The sequence below is a fragment of the Pleurodeles waltl genome, chromosome 1_1 (genome assembly GCF_031143425.1).
Source record: "Pleurodeles waltl isolate 20211129_DDA chromosome 1_1, aPleWal1.hap1.20221129, whole genome shotgun sequence".
NCBI classification, from domain to species: Eukaryota; Metazoa; Chordata; class Amphibia; order Caudata; family Salamandridae; genus Pleurodeles; species Pleurodeles waltl.
The window spans coordinates 309,203,378-309,228,440 of NC_090436.1; the positions used below are offsets into that span (position 1 = coordinate 309,203,378).

At 44.3% G+C, this 25,063-nt stretch overlaps 1 protein-coding gene across 6 annotated transcripts in view; it reads right to left on the reverse strand.

Annotated features, from left to right (window-relative positions):
* IL6ST (interleukin 6 cytokine family signal transducer) overlaps window positions 1-25,063 on the reverse strand; it is a 477,893-nt gene that overhangs the window by 333,873 nt on the left and 118,957 nt on the right. For 3 of the 6 annotated variants that reach the window (XM_069222255.1, XM_069222246.1, XM_069222282.1), the window contains 3 exons: window positions 17,876-17,996; window positions 6,605-6,679; window positions 756-919 (listed from right to left, as the gene is read on the reverse strand). In XM_069222255.1, the coding sequence (XP_069078356.1) occupies window positions 756-919; window positions 6,605-6,679; window positions 17,876-17,996 (360 nt within the window). The remainder of the gene's footprint in view (window positions 1-755; window positions 920-6,604; window positions 6,680-17,875; window positions 17,997-25,063) is intronic. The other 3 variants (XM_069222264.1, XM_069222292.1, XM_069222274.1) reach the window with 1 other exon arrangement.

The following is a 25,063-nucleotide window of genomic DNA, read 5'->3' on the forward strand; positions in this document are numbered from 1 at the left end:
TCCACCCCACCCTCAGAGACTAATGTAGCTTCAGTGTGAACCCTGATTTGCTCTGGGCACACTGTTTACCTAAACTAGGAAAATATATTTTACAATGTAAAAACCTATTGGCCTGGAGTAAGTCTTTGAGTGTGTGTTCCTCATTTATTGCCTGTGTGTGTACAACAAATGCTGAACACTATCCTCTGATAAGCCTACTGCTCGACCATACTACCACAAGATAGAGCATTAGTATTATCTATTTTTGCCACTATCTAAGGGGAACCCTTGGACTCTGTTCACACTATTTCTTACTTTGAAATAGTATATACAGAGCCAACTTCCTACAGTCCCCAAACCTCACACCAAAGATGGCAAGAAAGAGATGAGGTTTTGTGTGGACTCCATAGGGCTCAACTCTGTCACCAAGACAGATGCTCACCCCATCCCAAGGGCAGATGAGATCATTGACAAATTAGGTGCAGCCAAATTCTTAAGTACCTTTGACTTGACAGCAGGGTACTGGCAAATCAAAACGGCACCTAGAGCAAAAGAAAAGACAGCATTCTCTACACACAATTAAAATGAGGTAACTATTTCAATCAAAAGAAAGTGTAAGTACATTAATGGAGATGATACTGTGTGCTACTGATTGTATATGTAAATCCAATAAAGAAACAAAAGAAGTTGTTACTGTATTAATATTACACATTTTAACTGAACCAAATTTAAATTATGCTTTGCATTTACAATTGTTTAATGCCTAGTTACTTTACCAATAGTTATAGGGTCCAGTATCAAGTGATCAGATTCCACCTTCCCAAGGGCATTTTCAACTTCCACCCAGATTTCTGTATTAACATATAACTGTAGTTTTTCTTTTGGGATTGTACAAGTGTTATTTGTAGCTGCTTTGCATTCATAATTTCCTCCCATCGCCCTAAAACCAGGAAAAAAAATGCAGTAGCAATAATGGGAAATATGCATCAGAATCGAAAACTTTTCAGCTACATATACAGACAATCAATGCTGTGGGCCACATATGAAGTGTGGTAAAATCATTCACTGTGCAACAACGTCTGGTCTTATAATACTTAGAATAGCTAACTAATTTTTAAGGAAACTCTTATTTACTACTTCTGTAAACCTCTGTGCACTCTTTCTGGCTCCATACACAAATCTGCACGAGAAGGGGGAAGATCAGATGCTCAGTGTTTGCATAAGGGAAGTGCAGAGTTGATTTCACGATCGCTCACTTCATGTAAAAGAGGATGTGAAAGCCTTTTTAACATAAGTTCACTAAAGTTCTCACAATGCCCGCTGTGGGCATCAGGATCAATCTGTATTTATAATATAATATGGTACTAAAATATATCATGGTACTTACATCATACTGTTGATATACATTATGTATTCAATGTTCTCATTGGAACCCACTAAATATAGAACTATCCACTTCCATAGCAAACATTCAATATAAACAGTTACGTCGCCCTCAGGATATTACGCAGTGCTCCATTTCAGTGTATTTCCAGGTCAGGAAAACATGGTGAGCAGACATGACCAAAGCCCGCTAGAAAGCACATGCAGAAAGCTGAAGTAGAGGACAAGCACCAGAGACGTAGGACTGTGTCACTCAAGCAAGTCAAGAGCTGAACAAAGCACATTCAAAAGTGTATAGTGAAGAGCTGGAAGAAGGATGTAATCTGCACTGTACTCCATGCTTCATTACACATATTCACTGGGATACCACAGCATTAAATACAGGCATGGTTTAATAAAGAACTGGTGGCTTAGCTCTGATATTAGAAGAATAGTTTAGAATAACGATCTTTCACTCCCATACGCGTACAGACTGCTGTCTTGCAATGCACTAGAAAATACCGAGATTGCAAATTTTTTTTTCTTTAAGTTGTCCCCTTTAAACCCCTTTGCAGCCAGGGACGTAACGGTTACATACTTGCCTCAGGTGCTGAGGCGCCAAGGACATAACCATTACGTCCTGGTACCAGCTCATGGGGGAGCGCTTAGCACCCCACTTCAGGGATGGAAGGGGAATCGCTTCCCCTTCCACCACTGTGCCCCCACTTGACACCCTGTGGCGTCTGATGATGTCAGTGCACGATTGCGCACGGACCTCATCAGAGGCCTGCCCCTCCAGCGCAGATTGGAGGAGAAATGCTTTTGCATTGATCACGTGGAGGGGCAGAGAAAGGCATCAAAAGAAAGGAAAGGCCTTTCCTTTGATGTCTTTCTCAGCATTTCTGCTGCTTGATCGCGATGCGATCGGGCAGCAGAAATACCCAACTAGACACCAGGGAGTTTTTTTTCTTTTTTTTGTTTGCATCATAAGGGGCCCAGGGGGCCAAATTATTTCAGGCCACATCTGCGCACCCCCTCCCCACCCCCCCCCCAGGGCAGATCGGCCTATTTGTATTAGGCCAATCTGGGCAGAAACCCCTAGACACCAGAGATATAGTTTTGTTTATGTTTACTTTTGTTTTTATTCTATGGGGAGCGACCCCTAAGGCAAGGGTCGCTCCCCTGGGGGGGCAAATTGTATTTAGGTAATTTCTGCCCCCCTTAGGGGCAGAGCGGCCTATTTTTGTTAGGCTGATATGCCCTCAAGGGGGGCAGAAACCACTAGACACCAGGGATATTTATTTTTGCGTCAATTTCACGCAAGGAGAGTGACCCCTTAGGCAAGGGTCGTTCCCCTGGGGGGCAAATTTATTTTAGGCCATTTCTGTCCCCCTTGAGGCCTTCTATTAGGCGGATCTGCCCCCTCGGGGGAACAGAAACCACTTAGGCACCAGGGATTGGTGTGTGTGTGTGTATTTTGTTTGGGGGGGCAGCCCCTTGGGCAAGGGTCGCTCCCCATGGGGGCTCATTACTGTCGGCCATATTCGCCCCTCTTGGGGGCAGATCGCCTATTTTTTGAGGGGGGCAGAAAGCCCACCAGAGACCAGGAAAGATTTTTTTTTTTCCAAAATAAGAGGGTGGGGGTATGGCCATACCCCCACCCCAAATAAATGCGGCCAAATTTGTTCTGTCCACCAGTGGGAAGATGGGGCAATTACCCCCAATCCACCCCCCTGGGGGACTGAAAGTCTACTAGATGCCAGGAATAAAAATTAAAAAAAAAGTGTGATGGTGGCTTACAACCACTATGGGCATGGTTATGCCCCCACCCCAACTGAAGGGGGTAACAGTCTTTCAGCTCTCCCCCGCACACTAAAACATCTTATCCCACAGCAAGCAAAATGAGATTTGATTATTTTGGTTTTACATTTGGGCCATGAGAGCTTGGCTAACTCTCAAAATCGTCCCACTTGGAATGGTGAGGGTTGCACTTTTTGGACTTTGGGACGCTGCCATGTAGAAAAATCCACAAGACCTAGACACATCTGAAAACTAAACATCTGGGTGATTTCAGGGTGGTGTGCTTCACGTGCACCCCACACAATTTTCTTAACCAGAATGCCCTGAAAACCTCCAACTTTGCTGGAAATCACATTTTCGTGATGGAACCTTCTAGAATCTGCAGGAATCCACAAAATTCCTACCACCCAGCATTGTCTCATCTATACCTATAAAAATTCTGCCGCACTTGTCAGCCTAAAAATGTTTTTTGCAAACTACCCTTTTGGACCCGCTTTGGTTCCCCTCAATTTCAGCATGTTTTTGGCTCTTCCCTGTCACAGGCACTTGGTCCTCCTACACAAGTGAGGTATCATTTTTACCAGGAGACTGAGGGGATCGTTGGGTGAAAATTTGTCCCGGTGCGGTGATCCCACACAGAAATGTAGGGAAAATGTGATTTTTTTTGTTTGCTAAATTTGAGGTTTGCTGAGGATTCTGGGAAAGGAAACATTGGGGGGTCCACACAAGTCACACCACCCTGGACTCCCTCAGGTGTCTAGTTTTCAGAAATGTCTAGGTTTGGTAGGTTTCCCTAGATGGCTGCTGAGCCCAGGACCAAAAACTGAGTTACCCCCTCCCCCCCACCCCTGCAAAAACAGGTCGTTTTGTATTTGAGAATTTTGATGTGTCCAGATAGTGTTTTGCAGCATTTCCTGTCACGAGCACTAGGCCTATCCACACAAGTGAGGTACCGTTTTTATCAGGAGACTTGGGGGAACGCTGGGTGGAAGGAAATTTGCGGCTCCTCTCAGATTCCAGAACTTTCTGTCACCGAAATGTGAGGAAAGTGTTTTTTAGCCAAATTTTGAGGTTTGCAAAGGATTCTGGGTAACAGAACCTAGTGAGAGCCACACGAGTCACCCCATCTTGGATTCCCTTAGGTGTCTAGTTTTAAAAAATGCGCAGGTTTGGTAGGTTTCCCTAGGTGCCAGCTGAGCTAGAGCCCAAAATCTACAGTTAGGCACTTTGCAAAAAACAGGTCTGTTTCCTTTGGGAAAATGTGATGTGTCCATGGGGTGTTTCCTGTCGCAAGCATTAGGCCTACCTACGAAAGTGAGGTACCATTTTTATCGGGAGACTTGGGGGAACACAGAATAGCTTGCTTCTTGTCTTTCTCTACATTTTTTCCTTCTAAATGTAAAACAGTGTGCAAAAAAGACATCTATTTGAGAAATGTCCTGTAATTCACATGCTAGTATGGGCACCGCGGAATTCAGAGATGTGCAAATAACCACTGCTTCTCAACACCTTGTCTTGTGCCCATTTTGGAAATATAAAGGTTTTCTTGATACCTATTGTTCACTCTTTATATTTCAGCAAATGAATTGTTGTGTACCTGGTATAGAATGAAAATCCATTGCAAGGTGCAGCTCATTTTTTGGCTCTGGGTACCTAGGGTTCCTGATAAGCCTATAAGCCCTATATACCCCTGCAACCAGAAGAGTCCAGAAGACGTAACGGTATATTGCTTTAAAAAATCTGACATCGCAGGAAAAAGTTAGAGTAAAACGTGGAAAAAAATGGCTGGGGTTTTTTTCCACCTCAATTTCAATGTTTTTTTATTTCATCTGTTATTTTCTGCAAGAAAACCTTGTAGGATCTACACAAATTACCCCTTGCTGAATTAAAAATTGTATCTACTTTTCAGAAATGTTAAGCTTTCTGGGATCCAGCACTGGTTTCACACACATTTCTGTCACTAACTGGAAGGAGGCTGAAAGCACAAAAAATAGTAAAAATGGGGTATGTCCCAGTAAGATGCCAAAATTGTGTTGAAAAATTGGGTTTTCTGATTCAAGTCTGCCTGTTCCTGAAAGCTGGGAAGATGGTGATTTTAGCACCGCAAACCCTTTGCTGATGCCATTTTCAGGGGAAAGAAACACAAGCCTTCTTCTGCAGCAATTCTCCCCCCACCCCTTTTTTTTTTTTTCTTTTTAGAAAAACTAAATTTTCGGTGTATTTTGACTAATTTCTTGGTCTCCTTCAGGGAAACCCACAAAGTCTGGGTACCTCTAGAATCCATAGGATGTTGGAAAAAAAGGACTCAAATTTGGCGTGGGTAGCTTATGTGGACAAAAAGTTATGAGGGCCTAAGCACGAACTGCCCCAAACAGCCAAAAAAAGGCTTGGCATCTGAGGGGGGGGGGGGGGAAGGCCTGGCAGCGAAAGGGTTAAACAGCCATGAACTAAATAAAAAAATATGTGTGCAATATCAGCCTATCTCTTGACATGAAGACACACTAGGTGGCAAGCACTGCCTCGATATTTAAAAAAATATATGCACATGAAAATAAATAAAACACTGCAACGGTGCAGAGGCATTTCCTTCGTCCAGCCCTGAAGGCATAATCTACAAAGTACAAATCAGGCTACCCTTTTCTTCAGCTATACACATAAATATCATCCCTGGGTACGACTTAAGTAAAACATGAAAGCAGGCAGGTGTTTTCCTGCAATTCCTTCCTCCTTTCTTGTCACCATGCTAAGACTACAGAGAGGAAGTTAAGAAGTTTTTCTTTTTTTCTTTTTCATACATCAAATCCTTGTGATATTTGTGTTTTGTTTGCTTAGTTTTCATTTAACCCAAACTTCATTTGTTTTGTTTTACTATCTTTGCCGGGATGTTGCCTCTTCATAATGCAGCCTGTAAACATCACAGTCACCGCACTTGTGTGTGATGTTCCCCATTTTTACTTCCTCTTGTTTATACAACTGTTTAGTCTAGTTCCTAAGTTTGCATTGCATGATGAAAACGAACAGTAGCGTTACATTTACATTCTTAAATCTTTACGTTCATCTATTCAATTACTTACAGCCTTTTTTTCTTAATATGCTTGGCTGATACATTTTTTGTTAGTTTTTGGAGTTACAGACCTCTTTGTTCCCTGTAGTTTGATTAGAAAAAGCAATGCAAACTTAGAAGACTGACATTGTTCAGCCCATGGACCAAAGCTAAAATCCAAAATAAATTATCTTAAGCAATACAACTAAAGAGGAAGCCTGGGGAAGCCAGGATTTCCTTAAATATCTCGGGGAACCTACGTTCCAGTCTCTCAGGGAAAAAGAGTTAATCAGCTTCGGAATGGGTGACATGCTTGCCGAGGCTGATTTCCTTTGACGATAAAATGTATTTGCTTAGACTTCTGATCATAAATAAAAGTTGGGACCAAAGGGTTGCATGCGTTAATGTAGAGTTTCTTACCCGGATGTTCTATTTCTCAGAGACCTAGTACGCACCAATCGGGAATCCAAGGTAGTCCACGATGCCCCAGTCATCCTAATGGCAGCAAAGACAACATTATCTCTCGGGCCATTGCAGAACCAATCTAAATGTTCCCATTAAGCAGCTAAACAGCATGTTCACAAGCTAAAGAAATGGGCTGCAGTACTTTGTTTAAAACAAGGCTGTTGCAAAACTTGATCATGGGAAAACTGTCAATTGAAAAAAAAAAGTAAGAAAAAAAAGACCTGGAGTTAGAGATGTCAATTAAAAAACCATCATTTAGAATAATGTGCCTACTGTAAACTACTTTTACATCATATTCTTAAGCGGCAAAATATATTCAAATTTGCCAAAGTTTTGTGTTGACAATATTTCTGGTGTCAGCTCCTGCTGAAGAAGAGGAAACTCATAAATCAGCTTCTCAGACAAGGAAGGGATTTAGCAGATGCGCAACTGCGGAAGTGTAAAGCAGAGAAATTGAGCATGCATCTAAAACGACTTGAGCATACAGAAAGCATAAGACACAAAGCTTAAGTTGCATTAAAGCCGGTCATGCAATGTTCTGTGGCAACAATATTTTAAGTGCCACGTTGTAATGCACTGCCCTGATTAATTCAATACGAGGCAGAATTCTAGTTTACTGGCCCTAGATTTAATTTTCAAGATCAAACAATGTTCTCTCGCTAGCCGGACAAAAAGCACGCAACAGTACATATTTGTTAGTACTGTTTGAAAACGTTAAATTCAACCATTTGCCAAAGAGGAGATTTTTTGCTGCCACTTATTAATAATCCACACCACATGGTGACGTTATAACAGTGAACAATACAATACAAAGATGGTGTCGGAGGCAAAAGCACTGCAAGAACCCAATTTACGTCATCATTACTGATTACACAATTGTAAGGAGAGTGCTCATGGCTAAGAGTCTGCTCATATGTTGTTAAAATAAAAGTGTCCAATTATGAAAAAGTTACCCCTGCAGAAAAAGGGCAATCATATTAGACTTTAATAAATACATTATATTTGCTAAAAAATATACGAGAAACATGAGTATCAATTAGGGAACAGGCGCAGGTACCAATGGCCGTGCCCTTAGAACCTCCGGTCTCAGAAGCATAGATGTCAACATAAGGAAGCAGACGAAAAGAGGGCCCTAAGATTGGTGTTTCTTTTCAGTGGTCTCCCACCCCGACGCACTTCACATACTCTTTCAACAGCAAATGGTACGTTATTAAAGGGATTTTGGCTGGCTATTGGTCAATCCTGGTACGATACTAAGGGTGAGACGGTATATCATCTTAGTTTCCCCATATTTAAATGGATGTCTAGTATCCAAACTTCACAGGCTCTTTGATAGGAGGTTCCAGTTCTTACTACCAGAAAAATGCAAATGGGAAAACCGGACAAAACAGCATTTTGCAATACAGTTAAGAAAAGATCATTCTTTTCTTCTAAAATTATTTTGCAGAGAAGGTTCTGTTGATCAAAAGATATGCTTAATTCATCACCTCCAACCTCCTTCTCTGCTTCGATAACTACCTTTTAGTAGACTTTCGTATCAAGTATACTAAATCGTCTACCACTTCCGACGTGGTGCCTTTTCTCTCGCCAAGGAGTGTCAAGGGTTTAGTAAACATGAACATCCTAATGGCTTTGTCTTCAATCTCATTACTGCAGAGCAAGACTGTTTCCAAACCACTGAATCCATCAGTTTGGAATGGTCCAATCATTTTCTGATTCGTATCTTCATACCCAGGCCTTAAACCAAAAATGTATGGCTGAAACTAAAGACCTCTAGATAGCGGCAATCTGAGCTTATCCATTTCTGTCTTCTTAACCAATCACCAGCCTCCTATCACAAATCTCCCCTTTGAAAAATAAAATTCTTCAATCAAAGTAATCATAAATGATCTCAGCCCTCACTCCAGAGAGTCCCTAAACATGCCAAACAGCGCCACGTGATTTACAACTAGTTTCACTCACAAAAAAGTGGTTAGAAGAGCTGAAAGGCCTTCGAGAATTACCAAACCACCTCTATTGTTTAACCAGCTCAAACTTAAAAGAAGTCCACCATTCTTACAGCAAAAGAAACATGGCTTTACTCTCAGTTCAACCTAAGAACGGATCCAATAAAATATTTGAAATTGTCAATTCTTAAACTAATAACTCCTCTGAAGCTTTCGGAAGGTAAACATTTGTGATGGCCACACTTTGAATTCAAATCCTACTTGTTTACCATGCTTTTCTTTCCCCAAACATTTGTAGTTTCCCTCATTTAAGCTAACCCTTTTTACTTCATAGAAATCAGCCTTCATTCACAAAATCAATAACTGCAAGTAAAAATAAGGTCTCTTAAATACTATGCTTATGGAACTGTACATAAAAGAGGCGCAGCCAAACAGGAGTGAAAATTCCCTCTTAACTGGGGAGCGCTCAATACCCAGCTCCGAGATACTTTGTAATGCGCCTTCCAGGATAAAAATATACTGAGCAACCAACCACTTAGGGAACATGGGGAAGAGTTTCGTTTGGATAGATGGGAGTGGGCTTGAAACTATCACCCCACTTCCCCAACCCCTCCGGCCCATCCGGACTCGATTGGGAGTATTGTGGCCCGGTATGAGTGCACTCTGTCCGAGGTAGCGAGCTTTGAGCTTGCTTGGGCTGGGAGTGTACCGCAGAGGTACCTGCAGGAAGTGAGAGCTGGAGATGGGGAGCCCAGATTATGTCGACTTTGGAGGGCCCCGGGGACTGTTGGTGGGGTCCTTCTCTGATAACATCAAGGACACAGTGAGCTTGCTGGGGCTCCTTGCAGCCTGCTTTGAATGGTGAGCGCCAATACTAGCGAAGCAGTTAATACCACAATCCTGAAATCGAGGAAGGATGGAAAAAAACTGTATATCCTACAGGCTATTATCACTAATGAACTAAGTCATCTAATGGGGAGCAGTCAGGCTTTTTTCCAGGATGCAAGACCCTAAATAATTTAGGCATGCTGTTTGCCCCCCCTACATTAGATCTTGCCAGATACTGAAGCGCTCTCTGCGCTTCTTGATGCTTCCAATTATAGACTGAGGCCATGCTAGACCGTGCATTAATAGGTACACTTCATAGCCATTTCTGGTAGACACAGGGTTACACCAAGGCTGTTCCTCCCCTCATCTCCTTTTCGCTCTTACCATGGAACTGCTTGCGACCTGGCTAAGAGAAAGAGCCCTGCACCAGGGGACAACTTTTTCGAGTAAACACGTGCTTTTGTTGCTGTTTTGTTTCTGTATAAACATCATATTAAGCTTTGTGTGAAAAAGCCATCAACACTTTAGAGGCCATAATAAGAAAGATTACGTGGGTAGGATGGTTATCTGGAATACAAACTGACTGAGGGAAATCAGAAATGCTCCCAATTAATGAGGTGACCAATAGGCAAACTGCTAATACCCCCTGCGAATGTGCGAATACAACAGAGCTATGGAGATAAGCAATTGGTGCTGAGAAATAACTAAGGTCTAACAATGGAAAAAATTAAGCAGACAAGTGGGGAGATGGCTAACGTAACTGCTGTCCATAGCAGGCAGAGTACCTCTAGTTAAACTGACTCATTTTCTTTATTTTTCAACAACATCACCATCGTCTTTGGGAAAAACTTGTTCCTTAAGTTAGGATCTTTACTGACTGAATTGGAATGGCAAGGCCTCATCCTAGACAAAGATGAGATACCCTGACATTCTCGTATTCAATAGGGGGAGTTACAGATCCAGATCACAAAGATATTACCACACTGCGCAATTCATTATGCTGTGTATTGGCTTAATTCACATTGCTATGCCCCACATCTCCCAACAGAGAGAACAGCTCAGTAAAAGACAACTGGAGTCTTGCCTTGTTGTCACGCTGCCCAAACCCGTCCAGACATACAAAATGCTTGCTGTACTAACTCGTCAACATGAACTACGGTCAAAGAGGCTGGCTTACCAAAGATTCTCTCTCTGGCCTCTCTGCCTCCGACACTAGACAAGAGGGCACTTACAGCCTATGGAAAGGTGAACTTTCACCTATGGGTCAGCTATACGTTGACATTAAATAACAATTTTGGGGAAATATAAGCGTAAGTGGATTGGATATATTTGCGCACCTCAATGTGCAACATGGGCTCAGTGCCCTTCTTTTACTCACGAGCCTACTGAATTCTCCCCACCCCCCCAGTGACGGACATAATTCCTGGACACAGAGGGTGGGGCTTTAAACTGTACAGATTATATACCGGCTGCTCTGAAGAGATCTGGGGTTAATGCTGTGCGCGTATCAAAAATCTATGTCTATAAACTACAGGCACAAATCACTTCATTTTATTTCAAATATTTTTAACAGACTTTATTGTTCCCCAAGTTTTCTTCACAGAATCGACCCCACAAATCTCTTGCACTATGAGATGCAGGATGCACTCTTTTGGATTCTATCAATTGGCTTAAAAATGTCCGCATGAGGACTTACTGGGCAGGCCCAGCACAAATTAGTGAACAGCTAATGGACACGTTGGTTATGGCTGCTGAGTTCCGTTTGATGGCTGTGTTGATAGTGTTAGCAAAGAGTAGGTCGTGTGCTCCTGGATGAAAGGCCTGCCTCCAAGAGCAAACGACTGGATAAAACGTGCCAAATTTAAAAGGTGAAAGCGTCCAGATCTATGCTGTCACGCAAGCACCACCTAAAGATAACTGGGGTCCATTAGGAAATTATATAGCCACCAATTCAGACAGTAGCGCTGAAAGAAAAGAGGGTACATAATTGGCTGGTTCTTTGACAAAGGCTGAAACTAGGAACTGAAAGTGTGAATAAAAGGATGTATTAAAAATACTACTCACAAATGCAATGGCGGAAATACCCTATACTACTGTTATGAGTAATGCTGCCCTTGATAGGTAGGAAGTGCAGAAATAAATGTATTATACTGTTGCCATTTGAGAAATTAATCCCTGTTCTTTCAAAAGGTTAACTTAAGAGTGTCCTTAGTTGTTTGATACAAGTCTGTACCTGGCCTTTGCTGTTGTCTTCTTGTTGTAATTCAATAAACAGAGTTATATATGGAAAATGTCACTCACCCAGTGTACATCTGTTCGTGGCATTAGTCGCTGCAGATTCACATGCTGTGCACATCCCGCCATCTGGTGTTGGGCTCGGAGTGTTACAAGTTGTTTTTCTTCGAAGAAGTCTTTTCGAGTCACGAGATCGAGGGACTCCTCCCATTTCGGCTCCATTGCGCATGGGCGTCGACTCCATCTTAGATTGTTTTCCCCGCAGAGGGTGTGGTAGGAGTTGTGTATACTAGTAATAGTGCCCATGCAATGGAGTGAATACGTATGTACCTAATGTAGTTTAAAGTTATGTATTTACAAATTTACAAATGTTCAAGATCAACTTCTAAACGGCTACAGGCTCCCGGGGAGGCGCATGTGAATCTGCAGCGTCTCATGCCACGAACAGATGTACACTGGGAAAGTGACATTTTCCGTTCGATGGCATGTGTAGCTGCAGATACACATGCTGTGCATAGACTAGTAAGCAGTTATCTCCCCAAAAGCGGTGGCTTAGCCTGTAGGAATTGAAGTTGTTTGAAACAATGTTCGTAGTACTGCTTGACCTACTGTGGCTTGTTGTGCCGTTAACACATCTACACAGTAGTGTTTGGTAAATGTATGAGGCGTAGACCATGTAGCTGCCTTACATATTTCGGTCATTGGAATATTTCCTAGAAAGGCCATGGTAGCACCTTTCTTTCTAGTTGAGTGTGCCCTAGGCAGTTATCTTTTTACTTTAAGGTAACAGGTTTGAATGCACTTAACTATCCATCTAGCAATGCCTTGTTTAGAAATTGGATTTCCTGTATGAGGTTTTTGGAAAGCAATAAATAATTGTTTTGTTTTTCGAATAAGTTTTGTTCTGTCAATGTAGTACATTAACGCTCTTTTGATGTCTAATGTATGTAGTGCTCTTTCAGCTACAGAATCTGGCTGTGGAAAGAGCACTGGTAATTCTACTGTTTGATTTAAGTGGAACGGTGATATGACTTTTGGTGAAAATTTAGGATTTGCCGGAAGAACTACTTTATGCTTATGTATTTGAATAAATGGTTCCTGTATGGTAAATGCTTGAATCTCACTTCTTAGAGATGTAATGGCAATTAAAAATGCAACTTCCCATGTTAAGTATTGCATTTCACAAGAGTGCATGGGCTCAAAAGGTGGACCCATGAGTCGTGTTAAGACAATGTTGAGGTTCCATGAAGGAACTGGTGGTGTTCTTGGTGGTATAATTCTCTTTAGGCCCTCCATAAACGCTTTTATGACTGGTATCCAAAATAGTGAAGTTGAGTGTGTAATTTGCAGGTAAGCTGAAATTGCGGTAAGATGTATCTTAATGGAAGAAAAAGCTAGCTTTGACTTTTGCAAATGCAGTAAGTATTTTACGATGTCTTTGGCAGATGCGTGTAAGGGTTGAATTTGATTATTATGGCAGTAATAAACAAATCTTTTCCACTTATTTGCATAGCAATGTCTAGTAGTAGGTTTCCTAGCTTGTTTTATGACCTCCATACATTCCTGTGTAAGGTCTAAGTGTCCGAACTCTAAGACTTCAGGAGCCAAATTGCTAGATTCAGCGATGCTGGATTTGGGTGTCTGATCTGTTGTTTGTGTTGCGTTAACAGATCTGGTCTGTTTAGTAGTTTGACATGAGGCACTACTGAGAGGTCTAGTAGTGTTGTGTACCAGGGTTGTCTTGCCCATGTTGGCACTATTAGTATGAGTTTGAGTTTGTTTTGACTCAACTTGTTTACCAGATATGGAAGGAGTGGGAGAGGGGGAAAAGCGTAAGCAAATATCCCTGACCAACTCATCCATAACGCATTCCCCTGAGACTGATCTTGTGGGTACCTGGATGCGAAGTTTTGGCATTTTGCGTTTTCCTTTGTTGCAAATAGATCTATTTGTGGTGTTCCCCAACTCTGGAAGTAAGTGTTCAGTATTTGGGGGTGAATCTCCCATTCGTGGATCTGTTGTTGATCCCGAGAGAGATTGTCTGCTAACTGATTCTGAATTCCTGGAATAAATTGTGCTATTAGGCGAATGTGGTTGTGAATCGCCCAATGCCATATTTTCTCTGTCAGGAGACACAACTGTGTGGAGTGTGTCCCTCCCTGTTTGTTTAGGTAATACATTGTTGTCATGTTGTCTGTTTTGACAAGAATGTGTTTGTGGCTTATTATGGGTTGAAAGGCTTTCAGCGTTAGAAATACTGGCAATAGTTTTAAGTGATTTATGTGAAACTGTTTTTGCTGAGTGTCCCATTGTCCTTGGATGCTGTGTTGATTGAGGTGTGCTCCCCACCCTATCATGGAGGCATCTGTCATTATTACATATTGTGGCACTGGGTCTTGGAAAGGCCGCCCTTGGTTTAAATTTATACTGTTCCACCATTGAAGCGAGATGTATGTTTGGCGGTCTACCAACACCAGGTCTAGAAGTTGACCCTGTGCCTGTGACCATTGTGATGCTAGGCACTGTTGTAAGGGCCGCATGTGTAACCTTGCGTTTGGGACAATGGCTATGCATGAGGACATCATGCCTAGGAGTTTCATAACCATCTTGACTTGTATTTTTTCTTTTGGATACATGGCCTGTATTAAATTGTGAAATGCCTGAACCCTTTGTGGGCTTGGGGTGGCAATCCCTTTTGCTGTGTTGATTGTCGCACCTGAGTATTGCTGTGTTTGACACGGCAGAAGGTGTGACTTTGTGTAGTTGATTGAGAAACCTAGTTTGTGGAGGGTTTCTATGACATACTTTGTGTGTTGTGAACACCGTTCTAGCGTGTTGGTTTTGATTAACCAATCATCTAGGTACGGGAATACATGTATTTGCTGCCTTCTGATATGTGCAGCTACGACTGCTAGGCATTTTGTAAAAACTCTTGGCGCAGTTGTTATTCCGAATGGCAACACCTTGAATTGGTAGTGTACCCCTTGGAATACAAACCTTAAGTACTTTCTATGTGAAGGATGTATCGGTATATGGAAATATGCATCCTTTAGGTCTAGTGTTGTCATGTAGTCTTGTTGTTTGAGCAGTGGGATTACGTCCTGTAATGTCACCATGTGAAAGTGATCCGATTTGATGTAGGTATTTAATGTTCTGAGATCTAATATAGGTCTCAGATTCTTGTCTTTTTTGGGTATGAGAAAGTACAGAGAGTAAACTCCTGTTCCTTTCTGTTGGTTTGGTACTAATTCTATTGCCTCTTTCTGTAGTAACGCCTGAACTTCTAGTCCTAGAAGATCTATATGTTGTTTTGACATATTGCGTGTTTTCGGTGGGACGTTTGGAGGGAATTTGAGAAATTCTATGCAATAGCCATGCTGGATAATTGTCAGTACCCAAGTATCTGTTGTTATTTCCTCCCAATGTTTGTAAAATTTGGTTAGTCTCCCCCCCACAGGTGTTATGTGTTGGGGATGTGTGACGTGGAAGTCACTGCTTGTTTTGAGGAGTTTTGGGACTTTGGAACTTCCCTCTATTCTTTTGGAATTGTCCCCCTCTATATTGTCCCCGAAAACTTCCCCGCTGATACTGGCTCTGGTAAGTGGATCTTGTTTGTGAGGTTGAGGGTTCTGTGCTTTGCCCTCGAAACCCCCCTCTAAACTGCGTCTTTCGAAATGTGCCTCTGCTCTGTGGGGAGTAGAGCGCGCCCATGGCTTTGGCCGCGTCAGTGTCCTTCTTAAGTTTTTCGATGGCAGTGTCCACCTCCGGCCCAAACAAATGCTGTCCGTTAAATGGCATATTTAGCACAGCTTGCTGTATTTCTGGTTTAAATCCTGATGTACGCAGCCATGCATGTCTCCTTATTGTCACTGCTGTGTTGACAGTTCTAGCAGCTGTGTCTGCGGCATCCATTGCTGACCGTATCTGATTGTTGGAGATACTCTGTCCTTCTACTACTTGCTGTGCTCTTTTTTGGAACTCCTTGGGCAAATGTTCCATAAAATGTTGCATTTCGTCCCAATGAGCCCTATCGTATCTGGCCAACAAAGCCTGAGAATTTGCAATACGCCACTGGTTTGCTGCCTGTGCTGCCACCCTTTTGCCTGCTGCGTCGAATTTGCGACTTTCTTTATCTGGAGGTGGTGCATCACCTGAAGTATGTGAGTTTGCTCTCTTGCGAGCTGCCCCTACTACAACTGAGTCTGGTGTTAGCTGTTGTGTGATGTACACGGGGTCTGTTGGTGGCGGTTTATATTTTTTCTCCACTCTCGATAATGGTTCTTCCTTTTACAGGCTCCTCAAACACTTGTTTGGAGTGTTTTAGCATCCCAGGTAGCATGGGAAGACTCTGGTACTGGCTGTGTGTGGACGACAGTGTATTAAATAGAAAGTCGTCTTCAATGGGCTCTGCATGTAGGCTGACATTATGAAATGCCGCTGCCCTCCACACCACCTGTGCGTAGGCTGTACTATCTTCTGGTGGCAACGGTCTAGCTGGATAACAGTCAGGACTATTATCTGACACTGGTGCATCATAAAGGTCCCATGCATCAGGGTCATCTTGACTCATCCCTGTGTGGGTCGGGGATTGCATCATAGGTGGAGTGGCTACTGGTGATGTTTGCGGCGAGCGTTGTGGCGACGGTGGCGGGCTTACTTGTTTAGCCACCTTTGCCTGTGGTTGCTTGTCTTTCTCCTGGAAGGCAAGTTTGCGTTTCATTCTAATAGGAGGGAGAGTGCTGATCTTTCCCGTTCCTTTTTGGATGTGGAGCCTTCTTTGGGTGTAATCTGGCTCCATTGACTCTAAATCCTGTCCAAATCTATGTATTTTAATTTGTGAGGACAGTCCTCGTTCCTCTGTGTAGGAACTTGATTTCCGTTCCGAAGCCGGATGTTTCGGTATCGAAACCTTTTCGGCTACCTTTTTTGGTTCCGACGAAACCTTTTTTGTTTTCGACGTCGTTGTCTCTCGGTGCCGACTCATTGCGGTGCCGCTGTCTCGGTGCCGAACTTGCTCGGAGCCGCTATCTCGGGCCTGAGATTGCTGTGTGGCGGTATCTCGACCGGAGTCGGATGACTTCGACACCAGCGCGCCCTTTTTCGGTGCCGATGTTGGGTCACCTATTTTTCGGGTTAAGCCATGGCCTGTTGGCGGTGGCGTCTCCTGGGCTTTTGTGCTCTTTTCGTGAGTTTTCTGTTTCAACGTCTTACTCGCGGTTTTCGGCGTTTCTTCGGAATCAACCTCATCAGAGTCCGATTCCTGGATGGAGAAGGTTTCTTCCCCCTCCTCGAAACGCTCTTGTCCTGTCGGCGCCGATGCCATTTGCAGTCTTCTTGCTCTTCGGTCTCTTAGTGTCTTGCTGGACCGAAACGCTCGACAGGCTTCACAAGTATCTTCCTTGTGTTCTGGCGACAAACACAAGTTACAGACCAGATGCAGATCTGTATATGGATACTTGTTATGGCATTTTGGGCAGAAGCGGAATAGGGTCCGTTCCATAAGTCTTGAAGAGACACGTGGCCGGGCCGACCAGGCCCGACGGGGGAATCGAAAAAACCCCAAAGGGCCACCGGAGCTCTTCAAAAGTCGGTGTCGGTCTGTTGTAACTAACCCGATACCGAACGCAAACAATACCGACGATTTTTCCGAGATTCTAACTAACTTTCCTACCTGAAACACAGAGCGAAAAGGAAGACGTCCGAACCCGATGGCGGAAAAAAAACAATCTAAGATGGAGTCGACGCCCATGCGCAATGAAGCCGAAATGGGAGAAGTCCCTCGATCTCGTGACTCGAAAAGACTTCTTCAAAGAAAAACAACTTGTAACACTCCGAGCCCAACACCAGATGGCGGGATGCGCACAGCATGTGTATCTGCAGCTACACATGCCATCGAAAATACATATATATATATATATATATATATATATATATATATATATATATACATACATAATGTATGAACCACACATAACAATGCTTTGTAATGTCAGGTGCCACAAAACTGATATGTCCATCATTGCTGTATACACCGTACTGAACGCCATTTACAAAGCAGTTGATGCCATCAACAAACCTAACCTCTGCTTTTCATGAAAAACAACTATTAGGAGAAAAGTAATATTCAAAACTAGGTGTGTGCGCGCGTCTGCCCACTGCAAAGCTAGCATATTTCCTTTGTGTCAATCACAATAAAATGAGAAAATTACAACTTTACCATCGAGATCTCAAGGTAAAGCTTGTATTCAGGAATGTCGGCTTTCCAGGATTCCATGTGCACATCGAAATATTGTCGTAAAACAGAATGCAGGTGAGATTTTCAGGTTTATCGGGTGGCACTGCATGAGGGGAAACAAAGTGGTATATGATGCACTTCAAGTAACGTATAATTTAAAGAACAGGCATTTACATTCTGAGGCTGCCACCTTCCTTAATAGGGCCTTAATCACAGAAAAACATCACTTTTTATCGCCTTGCTTCAGACAGCATTATAGACAGAATCCCACAGAAGCAACCATTGCTCATGACTAGATGGCTTTCTTGTCATTCTCATTTCCATATTGTAGGAAGCTGGCCTACATTTCCTTCCCAGTCTGTGCTGGCCCCTCCTATGGACCATAACTAACCCTTTTCCTTGACTGCGAAGGGCGTGGCCTGCTACTGCTGACGTCATGGAACTATTTTTTTTGTGTGTTTTGGTAGCGTCATTACTTGTTTAGCACTCCATGGGTGTCCCTGCCCTGGTTTTCAGAGCGTGCTTGAGCTCGTTTCTTTCATCGTCTGTGCCAGCACCCCATCTCTCCCCTCCATACTCTGTCGCTCTTTCTCTCAGTGGTTTTTAAGTGGGCAGGATCTGACGTGCACGACGTGCCTATACTTCAATTTCATCAAAGCAGTCCCCCTCCTTTTTAAGAAAAGATAGCTGTCCTGGGACGGTTAATCGGGACAGCTGGAAAGCTTCAGCTGAAGTGTAAGGCAGGGAGTCGCCTGTGCTGTAATACCGAGGGAGGGGCAGACAACTGAACAACCCTTCTTGCCAGGGTGCTTGGCTAAAAGAAATGTAGATGTGCACAGCTGGCAAATTTACAAATGGAAAAGGGTGCTTCGAAGCCGGTATTGTCTTAAGTTAATGGAGTCACTTAAAGCTTACTGATAGAGTGACCAGATTTTGAGTAGCAAAAACCGGGACAGGTCAGACATAAAAGAAGGACTAAAGGCTTTACTCTCACGTTTATATTTGGCCTGTCCCTTTTTTTGCGTAGCTTTGTGAATGTGTGCCTATAAGTACGTGTGTGTGTGTATAGACGTACATAAAATTAGCTATGGCTTGACCTCCCACCCGGCACCCCCAACCCGCTACCCCACCAGCCTCTCTCTGCTTCCTCTCTCTACTGGGAGCAGACAGGGGACTGTGTTGCCTGACAGTAACAGATAAATTACTTTATTTCATACTTTGTAGGCGTCTTTAACTTATCCTTCCCTAGATGATCTGACTTTTGTCCCAAAAACCGGGACATTTACTAATCTGACCTTTGTCCCAAAACCCCGGACATTTATTTAAAATTAAGAGAAGCGTCGGGACACCGGAACAGTCCTCTAAAAACCGGGACTGTCCAGGGAAATCCGGGACGTCTGGTCGCACGGATGTATTCTTTTGAGTGGTATTGCAAAGGAGTTACCAGCCGAGCTGTGAAATATATGTTTTCAAAAGACTTATTTAAAAAACTGCGCTACTTACAGTCTGGGTATTACTAAAACCTATATTTTGGAACCACTTTTTTAAATCTAAAAATCTATTCAGGCATTTTGTACCAGCCTCTCTTATACCGTGTGTAATGTAAATTTCAAATAATGACTTACATTTTGACAGTGCTTTCTGTCACAGACTGGGAACTTGTAGAACTAAGCATACACAAGTCACTATTTTCAGTTGCACTGGAGAGGATTAATTTCCCACTGATTAACTTAACTTGCATATATTTTTAATTTAAGATGTGGGTTATTTTATACGTAGTTACCTAAAGGTGAAAGACCAAAAAAGTTACAGAATATTTAATTTTTTAGCCAAGTCTTTGACCACATCCCCACGTTTACTCACCCCGCTCCCACTGTGCACAGCATCACAGTTCCCATACTTGTTTAATGCGCTTTGCCCGCTGCCCTCTATGCACCCCAGCAATACGCCTGGTGCGGAATGGCAGCCTTGGGGGATGTCCCTGATGTCCTTTTCTATTGTCCTTCCTAATACTCCTCTGCGGCGCACCAGCCACCAATCAGTGGCATTAGTTATTCCCTGGAGATTTCCCGTCACATGGCGGTGTTCGAGGCTTTTAAACTGTACTGATATGGGCAACAGCAGCATCCAACCATGTTAAAATTATACAATACCATGAAATATTGTCACCTTCTACTTTCAAGATGACTGCCATGTTGCATTACACACTGCATCATGTCACAGCAATGCACATGATGATGCAAGCACGCAACGCAGTGGCCATCTCGACAGTGCAGATATAAAAAATTTCATTGCTTTTTACACTTTTAAAATGGCCAGTCAGGTACTGAGAAAGCAGACTGTGTTATTCACTCAACATTGGTAGGCGAGATCTAATGGCTTTGCTTGGTTTTTAAGCCACAAGGAATAAAGGTTATTATAAAAGAAAATTATTCTATACCTCATTTTTTAATTGGAGGTACTTTTATGAAATACAAAGCATTTCCAGGGAAGGAATAATTCCATCTAAAGCATACAAAATTTATAACACCAAACTGTAGTATTTTAGTCTTACAACTCAAGAAACAGCCAAACCTTATTTTGATATCCTAATTTTTCTATGTGTTTAAACTGGTCTGAAAGGGAAACATTATTCAGTACACGTCATCACAACATTTACAGATGTACCAACAAGACCCGTATCACAAAGGGCAAGTGCAAGTAGATAGACTTGCTCATAACTAGATGTGCTAGTACACTGTGACATGCAGACATGCTAATTTACCATTGTCAACTACGAAAATCACATCTATTGCATCATCCATCACAATAGCATTTTTAGGGTACAAGAAAGAAATGGTTACTTACCTGCAGGAGTAGTTTTGCAGCTCGAAGAATTTTCTGTATTTACATGCTCTGTATTATTCTGCCTTCTAGTGGCTGGGTGTCCAGAACTTTCTTCTTGTATAGTAGTTCTTTCTTGCTTTGCATTTAATTTTTTTGAGTGCTGACTGTCACCACCATTTGCTGCTTCTTCCAGCCTCATCTGATGTCAGGCGCCCTCCTCGGAAGTCCCCACACTTGGTCGGCATCTTCAGATTCTTTTTTTGGCAATATCTGTATATTTTAATGTCTCGTGGGCTTCCTGTGGCTGTACTCTTTGAAATGTCTTCAATCAATCAATCAGAAAATGTATAAAGCACGCTCCTCACCCGTTAGGGTCTCAAGGCGCTGGGGGGGGAGATCCTGGGTCTTGCGGAGGTTGGTGGGGAGGGAGTTCCAGGCTTTGGGGGCGAGGTAGGAGAAGGATCTGCCTCCTGTGGTGGTGTGTTTGATGCGGAGGACTGTGGCTAGTGCGGGGTCGGCAGATCGGAGGTGGCGGATGGGAGTGTGGAAGTTCACTCTTTCGTTGAGGTAGGTTGGGCCGGTGTTGTGAAGGGATTTGTGTGCGTGGATGAGGATTTTGAAGGTGATCCTCTTGTCGATGGGGAGCCAGTGAAGGGATCTGAGGTGTGGTGAGATGTGTTCTTGGCGAGGGAGATCTAGGATGAGGCATGCGGCTATGTTCTGGATTCTCTGGAGTTTGTGTTTGAGTTTGAGTGTGATGCCGGCATAGAGGGTGTTACCGTAGTCTAGCCTGCTGCTGATGAGGGCGTGGGTGACGGTCTTTCTGGTCTCTAGGGGAATCCATTTGAAGGTTTTTTTCAGCATGCGGAGGGTGTTGAAACAGGAGGAGGAGACTGCGTTAATCTGCTGGGTCATGGAGAGGGAGAGGTCAAGGATGATGCTGAGGTTACGTGTATAGTTGGCAGGGGTGGGTGCGGGGCCTAGGGCGGTGGGCCACCAGGAGTCGTCCCATGTGGTTTTGTTGGGTCCGAAAATTATTATTTCGGTTTTGTTGGAGTTAAGCTTGAGGTGGTTGGCTGTCATCCAGGTGGCGGTGTCGAGGAGTGCGGCGTGGATGTTGGTTTTGGCGGTAGTAGGGTTGCGGGTGAGTGAGATGATGAGTTGGGTGTCGTCTGCGTAGGAGAGGGTGGTGATTCCGTGCGGTCGGAGGATGTTGGCGAGCGGGGTCATGTAAATGTTGAAGAGGGTGGAGCTGAGGGAGGAACCCTGGGGGACACCACAGATGATTTTGGTGGCGGTGGACTGGAAAGGAGGGAGGCAGACTTTTTTGGTTCTATTGGTGAGGAAGGAGGTGAGCCAGTCTAGGGCTTTGTGTCGAATCCCAGCATTGTGGAGACGTGTGTGATGACAGACTGTGTCAAAGGCCGCGGAGAGGTCTAAGAGGATGAGTGCGATGGTCTCACCCTTGTGGGCGCTGGCTCGGATGTCGTCAGTGCATGCGATGAGGGCGGATTCTGTGCTGTGGTTTTTGCGAAAATAGGACTGGGAGGGGTCAAGTGTGTTGTTTTCCTCTAGGAAGTGGGATAGGTGTGTGTTTACTAGTTTTTCGGCGACTTTGGCGGGGAAAGGGAGGAGAGAGAGATGGAGCGGTAGTTGGCGAGGTCGTCTGGGTCAGCTTTGGGCTTTCTTAGGAGTGCAGTGATTTCTGCGTGCTTCCAGGGGTCTGAAAAGGTGGCGGTGTCGAACGAGGTGTTGATTATGTTGCGAAGCTTGGGGGCGATGGTGGGGCTGGCTTTGTTGTAGATGCAGTGGGGGCAGAGGTCGGAGGGGGATCCGGAGTGAATGGAGTTCATAGCTGTTTCGGTTTCTTCATCGGTGGTTGGGGCCCAGGTGGTGAGCAACGCTGAGGGGATGTGGGTGGGGGGGTCTGTGTTGGATGGGTGGGGGTTGTGTGCGTTGGGTGTGTGCGGTGTGAAACTATTGTGTATGTACAGGATTTTGCGGTGGAAGTGGTTTGAGAGGTAGTCGCAGAGGAGTTGTGTGTGTGTGGGGTCTATGTTGCTGGCTTAGGGTTTGGAGAGCTCTTTGGTGATGGTAAAGAGTTCTTTGCTGTTGTGGGAGTTGCTATCTATGCGTTCCTTGTAGTATTCTCTTTTGGTGGTGCGTATGAGCTGGTGGTGAGAGCGAATGGTGGTTTTGAGGGTGGAGAAGTTAGTGATTGAGTGTTCCTGTCACCAGGCTTTCTCGGTTTTGCGTTTGGAGTCGTGGAGCGCAGTGGTGAAGCTTTCTTTGTGTTGCAGGTGGTGATATTTTTTCTGAGGGGGGCGAGTGTGTCTGCGCAGATAGTTATCCAATTTGTGAGATTGTGGGCAGCGGTGTTGGGGTCGTTTGTGTGGGCGGGAGGGTTTGTGCTAGATGAGAGTTTAGGTGTTGAGTGGGGATCTTGTCCGACAAGCGGAAGGGCGTGGAGTGTTGGTGGTGGTATGAGGGGGATTTGGCGAAGGAGAAGTGGACGCAGTGGTGGCGGTCCAGTGGAATTCGGTGGTATGGGTGTAGGTTATGTGCTGGCTTGAGGTGAAGATAACGTCTAGAGTGTGTCCTGCTGAGTGGGTGGGTGCTGTGACCAGTTGAGTCCAAGGTTGGTGAGGTTGTCTAGGAGGGCAGAGGTGTTGTGGTCTTGGGAATTCTCTAGGTGAAAGTTGAAGTCACCAAGGAGGATGAAGTCTGTGGAGATGAGTGAGTGAGGGCTGATGGTGTCGCAGAAGAGGGGTCGTGGCCCTGGGGGTCTGTATGTGAATGTGCCTCTGAGGGTGGTGGTGTTGTTGTTTATGTGGATTAGGAAGTGCATGTGTTCTGCGCTGTCGAGGGTGTTGTGTGTGTGTTGGAGGTGACCTTAATGGTGTCTTTGTGCAGGATGGCGATGCCTCCTCCTGGTTTGTTTAGGCGGTTTTTGCGTTGGATTTTGTATCCGTCAGAGGTGGCTGTGGCTATGTCGGGCTCAGATGAGTGGTTAGTCCAGGTTTCTGTGAGGAAGACTATGTCAGGTGATTGTGATGTGATGAGGTCCCAGAGTTCTATGGTGTGCTTGTGTAGGGATCGGGTGTTGAGGAGTAGGCCGCTGAGATGGCTGTGGGGGGTGTTGTTGTTGTGTTGTGTGATGGTGTGGTTGTGGGTGCCAGACGTGGTGGTGTGGGTTTTGGAGATGTTGTGGTGGAGTGTGTTGGGGTTGTGGGGTCTTTTGAGGTGGGGTTTGTTGGGATGTGAGGGGGTTGTGTTTGGGTCTGTTGTGTTGGGATTGTGTTTGGTGTGGGGGGGTGCCTGGGGTGGTGTGTGGGTGTTGGAAGTAGGAGAGGTGGAGCATGAAAAATGGCAGGCGTGGCAGGAGAAAGGTCCTTGTGTGTGTGTGTGTGTGTGTGTGTGTGTGTGGGGTTGGTTTGGGTGCACGCGGGCGTGTTCCTGGGTTGAGAGAGTGACGTGTGTTAGTGGTGTAGAGTTGTTTGGGGGGTCTGGGCTGGGGGACTGGAGCTGGGTGCGGTCGGGGCACGGACGGGTGCTGACGGGCTTGCCTCTGGCATGCCCGCACAGCGGCCGCCATTAAGAGGGTGGGGTGGTAGGGTGCAGCAGCTGGGAGGAAGGAGGGCCAATGGGTGTGTGCGGGGGGCGCGGCAGTCTTCTGTTTACTTGTCTCGCCTCATTTCCTGGGGAGGGAGGTGAGCTGCATTTGAATCCAGAAAAAGCTTCAACCTGCAAAACCTCTCTTACAGGTGAGTAACCATTTTGTTTTGCAGCATGAATCTTTTCTGGAGTCACATGTTTGATTTTGTAGATTTTTTTCATTGTGGTGGTTGGCTTGAAGATGAAGTTGAGCTTGTGAACAGATGTTTCAGTACTCTCTGTATTAATTGTGCTTCTCTGTTTACCTGTACATCAATGCAGTTGCATTTTGCGAACGTGTGTACCAACGACTGTGTTTGCTAAACATATGTCGTTAATTGGAAAATTACCCAGGAAGGCTACATTGCTCCTTTTTTTCTTGTTGGAATACGCTCTTGGTTTTGTCTCTAGCTGCAATTCAGCTCTCTTGTGACACATTTGAATTGTATGAGTTTTCCATCTTGCTATGGTTTTCTTTGTACTTGGTTCTCTTTTGTTATTGTCTGCAAATGATACAAAGATTTGCTCTCCTTTCCGAATTGCTTTTGGTTGTTCTATGCAATACAATATTGCCATAAAACAGGTTTGCACAGCTGCCATTCCAGTCTGCGTGTCCCTGTGCAAGCCAGGCGAAAACATAACATGGCACACCCATTGTGTGTAATGCCCTAATCAATGCATCTAAGCATA